Source organism: Hakea prostrata, chromosome 8 (genome assembly GCF_041222555.1).
Source record: "Hakea prostrata isolate BN-2017 chromosome 8, UWA_Hpros_2, whole genome shotgun sequence".
Classification (NCBI taxonomy): domain Eukaryota; kingdom Viridiplantae; phylum Streptophyta; class Magnoliopsida; order Proteales; family Proteaceae; genus Hakea; species Hakea prostrata.
In genome coordinates, this window is record NC_142607.1 from 2,713,595 (window position 1) to 2,725,070 (window position 11,476).

Below are 11,476 nucleotides of genomic sequence, written 5' to 3' on the forward strand. Positions count from 1 at the left end.
ATGTTTGGATTATGCCACTGGATATTCGGATTTCTTTTCTTTCCTGTTCTGCAGTTAATGGGCAATTCGATTGCGTCACTGTCCAAAGCCCCTCCCTCCCTCCCACAGGTGTGGGAAGAAGAAAGAAGGAGAAGATGCGAGAAAGGACGGTTTCCGTTAAATCTGGTGAAAGTGAAAGGAATATCCAACAGGAATATCTCTCTTCGATCCGTGACCGTGACCGTGACTCTCCGTTTTCCGAGTTTTGACAAAACAAGACCACGCGTATTTCTCTGGATCTCATTTTCTCGTGAGATTGTATATCTTTTTCCTATTTTTTTTATTGGATATGCGCTACACGCAAGACCTCACCAGGCATAGTTTTTATTTGGATTTGCCAGCTCAGCAGCGTGGGCTGACGGCGGCCAATGCTAAAATAAGTAAATAAAGTTATCTCGATGGCTTAGATAGCCAACCCCGTCCGCGTAAACTGCGGATAAGGAGAATAGATATTAAATAGTAGTTCGGGTAGACTTGAATGTTGCACATTAAATCACAATATTTGTATTTTTATCTCGACTATCTTTGTAGTAGATGATTAAAAGTGAGATATACAGTTGAGATCAAAATCTCGATCGTTGGCAATACAATGCACTAAAGTTGAACCTCGAATGGTCAACTTTCATTCAGAAGAGAACAAGACTTGAATGCTGTATATTAATCGTTCGTAGCATCTGCATTTTGATCTCAATTGTTTGTGTCGCAGATGATTAAAAGTGGGACGGACAGTTGAGATTGAAATCTCAACCAATACAATACACTAAAGTTGAACCCCGGATCGTCAACTTTCATTCGGAAGAGAACAATGTGCTCTCTAGATGTGTTAAATCATATAGTAGGGAGTGGGCCCACTTGGGATCTAGTGAGATTGTTATCCCTATTTTTTTTTTTTTTAAATAAATTTATATTTGAACTCTGCCACTATTTTGGAGATTTTGCTAAGGTGTTGTATAATGAAAGGTCTAGATCAATATCTCAAACGATTTTGACCATCCATTTCACAAAATTATGCCGCAACATTGAAATCAATTTCAAGTAAGAGAGTACATTGTTCTCCTTTAAAAGATGATCAAACCTCAATAAACAAATACATTGGTCAATAAAGTAAAAGATAAATATGGGGTCAAAATTTCAAATTATCTTGAATTTAGGGACGAAACCTCACCTTATATTTGAATTATACATAAAACTATCTCCTCGAAAGTATAGTCAATGAGATAAATCCATACTTATAAACTATATTATATTAATTCTAGTAGTTTTCGAATCAAATAATTATATGATATTAAATAAATCTTTGTATGGTCTTAATCTAGGTTAACTTGGCTTTAGTCTGAGCATTACGAGACTGAAATAAAATACTAATAATAAAAGAATTTTGCTTTTTTTCTTTTCCATTTTTGAGTGGAAACTATATTAAAGGGCGGAGATTACACCAAAGAAGCATCGAACCTGCAACTTTTTAAAGCAAACTGGAAGTTCTTTTTGGTAAGAAAGATTTGAAAGTGTAATTATTTTTTTGGAAGAAAGGAAGTTTGATCGATTGCAGTTGGCTGGTAGTGGGTAAGGGATTTTGCTTTCCGCATCGATGATGATTATTTGAATCGCAAGGAAACCAAGCAACTGGGTGGTGGTGAACCTTCTTGAATTCATTTATTTTTCAGGTAGAAAACTTTTTGAATTAATTATGGATGGGAATCATCGACAACTGAAATAAGGGAAGGTACTCGAATCAATTTGGCCGACAACTACAGCTCATATATATATAATACCAGATGCTTTATGTCACATTGTAGTGGCAAGGGTTTCTCAAAGAAACTCGGAATAATGTAAAATATTTAAAAAAAATCATTTTTAAAAAAAAAAAAAAAATAAAAAAAATAAAAAAAAAAAAAAAATAAATAAATGGAGAACTTTTGTATATAGCATGGAGCCGTGTGATATGCAATGGTAGAGAGGTGTGAGAATAAATGATATTCTTTGAGTGTCTCCTTCATTTGGCACATCGAGAATTTTTAAGTGATTGGTGGGCTAGCTTACGCACACCACGATTTACTTCCTCAGGGGGAGCTTTATATTAATGCCGCCGACTGGGTGCAAACCCAAGACCTCCCCTAGGGAAGTTGGGTCTTTAACTGCTTTAACATACCACCTTTGACATATGTGATCATTGATCAATGTTATATAAAGACAGTAAGACCAAAGAGATCTCAAACCTCTATCTCTCCAAATCTCCTCACCCTTCCTTGCTGGCCCATGGGCCTTGGTAATAAGAACAAGAAAAGATTACAGGGCCTCCGCTGGGCCTTGAACATTCAAATTTGGGCCAACCCCGTACACCGTGATGGCGTAGCGAATGCAGTCTAATGCGATTGATTCTAATCCGACGGTCATAAAGGAGGACCTTTTTCGTCACCCACGTAGACGGGCGATGATGGATCGTGGATGGATACTAGATACCCTCTCATTCCCTCCCTCAAAGTATTTAAGCAGATTCTCTTATAATTTTCAGCGGCCAAGCCGTCGTGAAGTGATTCAAGGGTTTTAGGGTTTCAGTTTGCTCAGCTGATTTCCTACCAGAAGCAAAATCAATCCTAATGGATCATTCAAATTTAAACTCACAAGAGCTGGAGAAATTTCTTGATGTAAGATCTCTGTAATTTCGTTCTCCTGCTCCCGAATTTTTGTGCAATGCTCTGTTATTTCGCTTTCCGTGACGAGTTTATGGTTGTTTCAATTGTCTTTTTCCCGTAGGAGATATATAAAAATCGAAGTGAAACCACGCATTTTATTTCGCTGGATTTGTTTGTTTGGTTGTTGAATATAGTTCCTTTAGTAACCAATTCCAAGCTGAGTCTCGTTCTTGTGTTTAACAATGGGAAATCAATTCTGGTTTTCGTGAGTAATTGTTGATCCAGATTTGATTGCTATTCATGGATAACTGCAGGTGCCTGGATTTTACTTTGCTTTGTTCTTGTTGCGTGCATTCTTGATGTAGCAATAGAAAGATAGAGGAAACACACACCCAATTTTTACCCTTGCAGGTTTTTATAGAAAAAAGATTGAGATTCCGAACGTGTTTGTTAGTGTTATTAGTAGTGAACTCTGAAAATTGTGGAGGTTTCCCTCTAAATTTGCCTATGCCGAAAGGTAAACTTAGCTCTGGAGATTGAATTAGTGCCTGTCAGGCCTATGTGGTCTCCAAATCAGTGTCTGTAGTTCTTCAGCCATCATAGAGTAGCTGAAAGCTTTGATTTGCTTTTAGTTCAATCTGTTTGATGGTGATCAGATATTGCCATTCTTGGATCTAGTGGTGGATGCTGATCTGTGTATGACGTATTTAGTGGCTTTCTTGCACAGTTTTCAGTGGGTAGTGGTGCAAGTGAATCCAACTAAAATGCTTTATATACTCGTTGTTGGTTGATTAATATGCTCATTGAAGCATTGAGCCTTCTTGTGAAGGTTAAGTCAAACTAATACTCATCAGTTCCTTGTGCCATCTTGCTTACTGATATCATCAGAGAGGCTTTTTTTACTGCTCTTATTGAGCATATCATTCCCTTGTTCTCTAGGTTGGACAATAAGTTGCTGAAGTGCAATTTCAGAAGGAAGAGAACAGGTTCTAATTGACTGAATAATAATATGCTTGTTATTTTCTTTTCGTGCTGAATGTTTGCTTCATACTCCAATTTTATAGCTTTCCAATATTCTTGATCCTTCATGCCTAAAATGCTCGCCATGCATAATATCTCGTTAACTTTTGACACCACCATATTTGGTCTTCATTCTACTAATCTTTAAAATGTTCGGTTCCAAGATTGATCTCCATATTCCAGTTAGTGTTTATTCTAGCATTTGGCTCATAAGCAATGTCATCAGCAAAATCATGCACCAAGGGCCCGCACTTTGTATGTTTTTGGTTAATTCATCCATGATAAGCACAAACAGATTAGGGCTTAAATGTGATCCTTAATGTAATCTTACTGTAAATGGGAGTATACTACTTTGACCCTCTAAAGTTCCTACTTTAGTCCACACACTATCATACAAATCAATAATTTTGCTTACATACTCACTTGAAACATTTATAATACTTGGAACATGCTAGAGTAAATCCCTAAGAATTATGTCATATGCTTTATCTAGGTTGATAAAGACTATATGGAGATCTCTTTTTCTGTTGTTGAATCTTTCCATGAGTCTTCGAATTGGATTTATAATCTTTGTTGTCGATCTTCCTGCCACAAAACCAAATTGGTTTCCAAAGGAGTGGTCTCTTTTCTCTCATGTGTTAAAAATTAAAAATAGGTGGGGTGGGGTGGGGGTTCTGTTAATCTTAGTATGACTCATTTGTTGTATGCCTTAGTTGTTGCAACTTTGTGTGTCGCCTTCATTTTTGTGAATTGAGACCACAAAGCTTTTGTTGTCTATGAAAGTCTATCAAATAACTTACATCTTGATCTCACCCTATCAACTTAGTACTTTTCTTCCCCTCCTTTTAGTCTTTTTGGTTTATTGCATTGTTGCTTTTGGTGCAGAATTGATCTTAAACTAGTAAAGCCTGAAAGGATGACCTAAATAAATGGAATCATCACCAAACCTAATCAACTGATTTACCAAAGTAGTCTTCTGATCGGAATCACTACTGGAAATGCTCACCATATTATAAATGTATGGGATCACCACTGCACCAAGCCAAAACTTACTGTTCTTTATGCCAACTTCTTTACTCTAAGCAATAAAAATAGGAAACCTCTAGTATGGTTGGAGGGATCCCCTACAACTTATGTTTCTTCAAGATAGAGACTATGGCTTGATTAAAACATATCTGTCCAATTCTATTAAATTAGAGATATTAATGCAACCTAGAGGGGTGGGGTGAATATGTTGCAACTAGTGGATTAACCTTTCAGTTTAATTGCAAATTCAATATTAATTATGAATTAAATGAAAGTAAAAATTGCAATCAATCACAATTCAAGGATTTTATAGTTGTTTGACTATAATACGTCTGCTCCTTTCTTGGCCTTAAGAAAGAATTCCACTAGTGATTCTTTTTTGATATGGTGGGTAGAGAATCAAACCCTTATAGTTTTTGTTCAATAGGGCAAGAGCACATTTTAAACCATCTTTGTTTCAATAGGACAAGAGCACCCTTTACACAGTTTTTGTTTACACTAAGGCAAAAGCACTTAGAATTGAATTGACAAGTTACAAAAGATTACAAAAGATGAAATGATATAACCTAATGAGAGGTGTGACACTCCCTTATGTGAGAGTGATGCAATGGATACGTATGTTCAAATGGAAATGATATGCACCGCAATTATGACCCAAAAGCTTTTAATCACCATTGCTTAGCTTCCACTAGATTGCTTTAGTTCCTTGGTATGAACTTCAAGGACTGGGTAAGGGTGAGAAGCAATAAAGCAAGTATTCTTTGACAAATTTGAGAGCTTGAGAGTAGTTGGGAGCAACTAATCAATTGATCAGGTTGAGCTCTCAAATGGGGGTGGTTGGGCTTACAAAGATTGCATTTTATTATTTGGCTCAACTCCTCAACGGCTAAAACTAACACTCAAATTTTAGCCCATATGACGCACCTTCGGGTTAGGCAGTGTGCTGTCACTTAAAAGAAATAGCCGTTGAGTGACTTAAACCTAGATGGTTCGCCATCTGAGTTAGACGGACTAGAGCCATTGTAATTGTATATGATTCATATATGATCACAAGGCGCTCCATCTGCTTAGACAGTGCGCCGTCTAAAGCCTAATGGAATTTTTAGGGAATTTTATCTCCAGTCAACCCTATGTCCACACAGACTGTCCTAACATGTCTTAGGTCAATCTAATGACACGTTGTACAAGATTTTGATGCAAATGAGTGCAATTTCATTTATATTTGAAGGAGGTGTCCTAGGCCCTAGTTTGCTAAGTCTTCTTGCTGAGCTTGAGTTGATTTTCATTGATTTTCTTGAGTCTTTTTGTATTTCATTCTTTATGCTCATCTTGACTTAGGCTTGATGTCCATCTTGGCTTGGACTTGGACATCCGGTGTTGGGTTGGATTTGATCCGCTTGCTCTCATATTGAACTAGAAATACACAATTCAATATAGCTATTAGTATTTTGTGTTTGTTATCATCAAAGTTAATGGATGCTGACGTGTCAATGCTGGCATTGCATTTTCCAACAAGAGACTTAGAACTTGTAAAGTAAAACCACGACCCTTCATAGGTGGAATAATGTCATTAGACTATTACCCGCTCTAGTGTCTTGTAGGTTTTCCAGGATATCCTCTATATCATCTTTTTTTTATTTGGATTGCATTTCTACATACTATATAATACATGTTTGTTGGATGGAACCCCACGTAGTGGCCTGGGGCATCCTTTTTCGAACATAAGATATTTAGATTCGGATTTTCCAACGTAGGGATTGCTTGAGGTCAAATATTTTGCCTTGTTAGATGTAGATGACAATTACGGAAAGTATTGAGCTTTGAAAGCAATCCAAGGGATCATCAGATGGTTAAAAATGGTTTTTGGATGCTGCACGTTTGTTATATTGGTGTTGGAACAGGAGCCAAGCCTGTTGTGTCACTAGAATTATATCTAATCTGAACTGTTTTGACATTCTGGTGTACAGCAAGAAAAGCAGAAAGCTATGATAAATGAAGTTGTCTCAAAGCTTACGAGTGTTTGTTGGGACAAGTGCATCACCGGAACTCCGAGCAGCAAGTTTAGTTCGAGTGAGGTAGCCTGCCTTTCCAACTGTGCAAAGCGGTACGCAGACATGACTCGCATCATTGTTAGCCGCTTTCAGTCCATGGGCTGATTTTTTCGAAAGTTCATTGAGCCATTAGCAATCGAGATATCTATCTGGTCATTTTTCTGGCTTTACTTGTGTTATTGGTTGATTATCAGTAGAAAAACGCCTCTGTAACATTGAAATTGTATTTACTTTTGAGAGGCATTCCAAGTTTCGGATTATGAGCCGTCGTTGGCTCCGGTTTAATTTGACAATATTTGGTTGATATTTTATTTTTGGGGGTGTAGATCATGTGTTTTTTGGTGCCATGGGCTTGGGGACACAACACTTCAGGTTTGAATCGTGGTTTCCTGTGGCCTAAACCAATTTGGAGTGGTGGACTATTTTTTCTGCATTCGCCTACTTATGTTACGAGATGTTTCTTTGTTAAAATTATTCAAATCGGATCAGATGTAGCGTATCAGTCTAAATATTGAATTGATAATGTGCATGGAATTGGTCTAGCACAAACCGACCTTTAACAAAATGGGGTTTGGGGTTGTATTATTTTTGCAAATTTATATAATTAGAGTTTGGTTGTATTTGTAATTGGAGCAAGTTTTTCGATCAGTGGAGTAGAATTTTTTTTTTTGTTTGTGCAGTAGTCGAACCATAGTAGGGTTTTATCCGAGTAAATAGTTTCTTTGTAAAAAGTATAGCTCAAATTCTGTTGATTCTTTTCAGATGTTTAGCGTATCAGTCTAAAATATTGAATTGATAATGTGCATGGAATTGGTCTAGCACAAACCAACCTTTAACAAAATCGGGTTTGGGGTCGTATTATTTTTTGCGATTTTATATAATTAGAGTTTGGTTGTATTTGTAATTGGAACAAATTTTGGATCAGTATAGGAGTAGAATTGTAATCCATAAGAATTAGGGTTTTGATTTCCCAGTAAATAGTCTATATGCCATAACTTAAAGAAAAAAACACAATAGCTAAATTCTTTGTTGAATTTCTTTTTCTGTCTAGTAAACAATCTTTTTTGTGGTTGTGTGTTTTGCTTGTGCTTTTTCCACAGTTGTGATCTGTCCTCAACATCTTATGCAAGTGTATGAATGTTACACTTTTTTGCAAGAGAAACGGAACCCATATTGTAAATGTTTTTGTTTTTAGATTCTACTTGTCATGAATCAGGTGGAAATATGTGAAAACAGATATTGCATGTCAAAATTCAATAGTTTACCATCTCCACATAACACTAATAGGGTTGCTCGGAAGACTCTGCTTCAATCAGACTTCAACAAAAAAAAAACCATTACAATAAGTCCATAACCATCCGATTCATCCCCAACTTGCAAATGAGGGATTGAAGTCGAGAAAAATCTAGGGTTTTGATTTGTAAGATAAAAAAACGAAAAAATCATAATTATAAAAATTCAGCCTAGAAAGCATGATAAGCAAATCAACGGAAGTATAGTGCTTGCTCCTTCTGTCGTCTATCTCCTCACGTCTTTCTCCTTATTAAAGAAACATTAATGGAGAAGACAGGACCATTAAATTTCTGACCGCAAATTAACGCTCGCGTTTATTTGTGTATTTGTTTGGTGTAGAGCCCTGCATTCAATGCACTCACTACCCATCTGTACCCCACTTCGCTCCAATTTTTTTCATCTTTTACTCTAGATTTCAATTAATGCTCTCCCCTTTTCAGTCTCTTCATTCATCACCAACATCAACATCAGTGTTTATCAGTACTTCAGTAGTTTTTTGGGTTTTTCTAATTATCTCTCTGCTTACGGAAAACTCCTAACGGTAATCTCTGAACAAGACCCATCAAAGAATATTATGGATTCACCGCCACAGGGAAAGTTAGACCATAAGGGGTTTATAGAAAGATGCATCAGCCAAAAACTCTCACAATATGCTAATCAGTTGTAGAAATAGGGTGATTATCTTGTCTTTGACGTTCATAACCATAACCTGTTGAGATCTAGGCTCGCTGATGATGAAAGCTCTCCTCTAACTGTTTTTGTGGACACGGAGGCCAAGGATTGGTTAGATTGACTTCCTTCTTTCTTCTGTGGTGTTGAAGTATTCGATGATGAAGGACTTGCAGGCGGGGCTGCGTACGCTGGGATCACTGTACGAATATGCACTGCCGGAGCCATTCCTTGTAGTTTTGCCTGTCCATAAAATTTTCTGGTGTTCAGGATGGTTGGATTTCCCGTCGGAGCTGCTCCAATTGGCCCTAAGTTGGTGGTTCTTGTCTGGCTTCTCTGACCAGAGTAATGGGAAAATGGGAAAGTGCCATTGCAATTCCGATTAAACCAATCTTTTTCATCCTTTGGGTGGTTCTCATCTGGGTTTGCTCTCCTCTCCTGAATGTTAATCTGGGATCCGCTTCTAACCTGTACTGGAACTGTGCTGCTTGATGAGTGAAGTGATGGCTTGTTTTCTCTGGCAGCATTAGTTGGTGGTAAGATCTTTGAGAAGCAGTTCTGGTTCTGGTTCTGCGATCGGATCGGATAGATTGATGAGAAATCAGAGAGTAGATCCATCAATCTCCATTGTTGATGCTGGCAGGAAAAACCGGAGCCAGTGTTGTTGTCTCCATTACCGAATGTCACCTTTCTTCTTGCTTGGTTTCTCTCCCTCTGTTTCATCGCCATGTCTTCATCTTTGGGCCGGTTCTGCTCATGTTCTTCACTGCTTTCTCTCTCTTTCTTTGTCTGAGATGAAGAACCTAAGTTTGGCACTGACAGAACAGACATAATCATCTCAGAATGCATGGGAGAGACATTATATTCAAATTCATGGAAGAGAACTGAGACCCAAAAAACTTACTTCGCTTCAAAGCAGACCAGGCAGCCATGGCAGCATTCTTCTCTGCTTGCTTCTTAGTTTTCCCGGGTTCTCCTGTAAAATTTTTGCCAGCAAGCTCGACTGTGCAAGTGAAGACAGGCAAGTGGCCAGGCCCTGATCTCATGGTGGTGTAAACTGGGAGGTTCAGACCAGCTCTATGAGCAGTTTCTTGGAGGAGGTTCTTGTACACTCCTGTCTCATCCTGTAGGACATTAGAGGAGGATACAAAAAATGAGAGCAAAAAAAACAAATCCACATAAGGTTTTCCTCTTCATCTCTTCAACCTTCAAGAAAGCAAGATAAATTTTGATCTCTCATGGTTTTTCCCCCCCCTTTCCTCCTTTTACTTACAAGAACTCTTGCAGCTAGAGACCTTGAAGGACCTCTTGTCGATAGAGTGTTGAGTGCTACCTCGGCTGCTGCATGTTCTGCTTGTCTGAGTGTGTTGCAATAGCTGGAAGCTTCAAAGATCTCACCATTGAAGTTCACGGACGCCTTGAAACGAGGTGCATGATCAGGTCCTTCCCTGATACATGCATAAGAAGGGAGGTTGAAGCAGCTTCTCTGTGCTAGTTCTTGTAGCTGGTTCTTATACATATCTGCCATTAACGATACCCATTAAAGCAGCACATAAGACTTGAACCAGAGACACCATCCAAACCAAGGGAAAAATTGAAAGATAACAACCAAGGTAGCAAAGCCAGATGACCCAATCACCTTAAAATGGCCAAAGCGATTGCAGGAATGTAAAACAAGAGAAAACCTACCTGTTAAACTCTCAAAAGGATAAAATGAAGCAGCCACCAACCAGAATTTGAGAAGCAATGAGGAACCCAACAACCCACTTTAGTCTTACATGTGTAGACTTTCTTGATCGTCTCTCAGAGAACAAGTAATTGATATAAGATCCTCAGTTTAAACTGGACAGGAAAAGAAAAAGAAGAAGCTTTGTTCTGTTTGAGTTAATAAATAAATACAGGGTTGAGACTTGAGAGAGGTGAAAATATTTAGTCTCAACTCAAGTACTAAGGTTGGGTGGTCTCCCGTCTCTGTAACAGTAAATGTTTCTGCACTTCCTTTAAAGAGAATTGGACATCCAAAGTTGGGTGTTAAGGTAAAGCCAGCCATTCCCATCAGCTCTTGGCCATTAATTATCTTGTTTCTTTATTTAAATGTTTTGCCGGAGACGTTGGGTTGAGCCGTTGAGGCCCTCAATTAACTTGGACGGGGCATTTATTGCTTCTGGTTCTTCTCAGGCTGGTATGTTGACCCTATCTCAAAACAATTAATGCGTAGAAATTATAAACTAGTCTTTTAAACTTATTGAATTTTTTCAGTTTTAATTTGTAATAAATTGCTCTTTATAGTTCAGTGATAAGTTTAAAGTAGCACATGTCTGTCCCTGTTCTGCAAGTGATGATCTTATCTCTTCCTTACATCTCGACTATAAGGTGACATTCTTTTCATCTTTTTGGAAGCTGAATCTGTAAAAGTGGGAAATCCAGAGTCCAGACAATAACATACACTGCATGGTTTTAAATTCCTGCACTGTACCGCAACTGAGCCCAGTTTCTGGTCCCTGCATGTAGAAATCTGTTACTAAAAAGTGAATCCCAGTTATGATGGTCACACCATTCAATACTTAATTGATTTGGGTTTAAATTTGCAGAACAGTTACAAAAGGGGGGGAACAAAAAAATGCTGACCGCTTGGCCAGGAGGTCTTCTTCTTTGGATTGTAAACACCTTAGTCTTGCTTTTTTGGATTATAAGTTCTGTTATATTTCTAGGTTAGGTAACAATTTGGTTGACCGCTTGGCTAGG

The 11,476-nt window shown here is 38.0% G+C and overlaps 2 protein-coding genes across 3 annotated transcripts; one reads left to right on the top strand and one right to left on the bottom strand.

The window, feature by feature from the left end:
• Positions 1 to 2,546: 2,546 nt before the first annotated feature.
• Positions 2,547 to 7,380, top strand: TIM8 (translocase inner membrane subunit 8). Its single transcript, XM_089166889.1, has 2 exons — positions 2,547 to 2,684; positions 6,686 to 7,380. The coding sequence occupies exons 1-2, from the start codon at positions 2,637 to 2,639 to the stop codon at positions 6,872 to 6,874; spliced, it is 237 nt and encodes a 78-aa protein (XP_089023015.1). The 5' UTR covers positions 2,547 to 2,636; the 3' UTR covers positions 6,875 to 7,380.
• A 267-nt stretch (positions 7,381 to 7,647) lies between these two features.
• On the bottom strand, positions 7,648 to 10,718 carry LOC149006249 (uncharacterized). Of its 2 annotated transcripts, XM_089166965.1 has the most exons (4): positions 10,421 to 10,718; positions 10,005 to 10,252; positions 9,636 to 9,855; positions 7,648 to 9,546 (listed from the first exon to the last, which is right to left on the bottom strand). In XM_089166965.1, the coding sequence occupies exons 2-4, from the start codon at positions 10,248 to 10,250 to the stop codon at positions 8,759 to 8,761; spliced, it is 1,254 nt and encodes a 417-aa protein (XP_089023091.1). In that variant the 5' UTR covers positions 10,251 to 10,252; positions 10,421 to 10,718; the 3' UTR covers positions 7,648 to 8,758. The 2 variants fall into 2 exon arrangements, with proteins under 2 accessions (XP_089023091.1, XP_089023090.1); XM_089166964.1 differs by having other exon boundaries at positions 10,005 to 10,718.
• Between the last annotated feature and the right edge of the window lie 758 nt (positions 10,719 to 11,476).

Excerpts from the sequence above, each read along its gene's own strand:
- LOC149006249 (XM_089166964.1), bottom strand. The coding sequence starts at position 10,259 with ATGGCAGATATGTATAAGAACCAGCTACAAGAACTAGCACAGAGAAGC. Across the intron at positions 9,856-10,004 it reads CTCTAGCTGCAAGAGTTCTT|GATGAGACAGGAGTGTACAA; the intron begins GTAAGTAAAAGG and ends AATGTCCTACAG. Across the intron at positions 9,547-9,635 it reads CTGGTCTGCTTTGAAGCGAA|TGCCAAACTTAGGTTCTTCA; the intron begins GTAAGTTTTTTG and ends CTGTTCTGTCAG.
- TIM8 (XM_089166889.1), top strand. The coding sequence starts at position 2,637 with ATGGATCATTCAAATTTAAACTCACAAGAGCTGGAGAAATTTCTTGAT. Across the intron at positions 2,685-6,685 it reads AGCTGGAGAAATTTCTTGAT|CAAGAAAAGCAGAAAGCTAT; the intron begins GTAAGATCTCTG and ends TCTGGTGTACAG.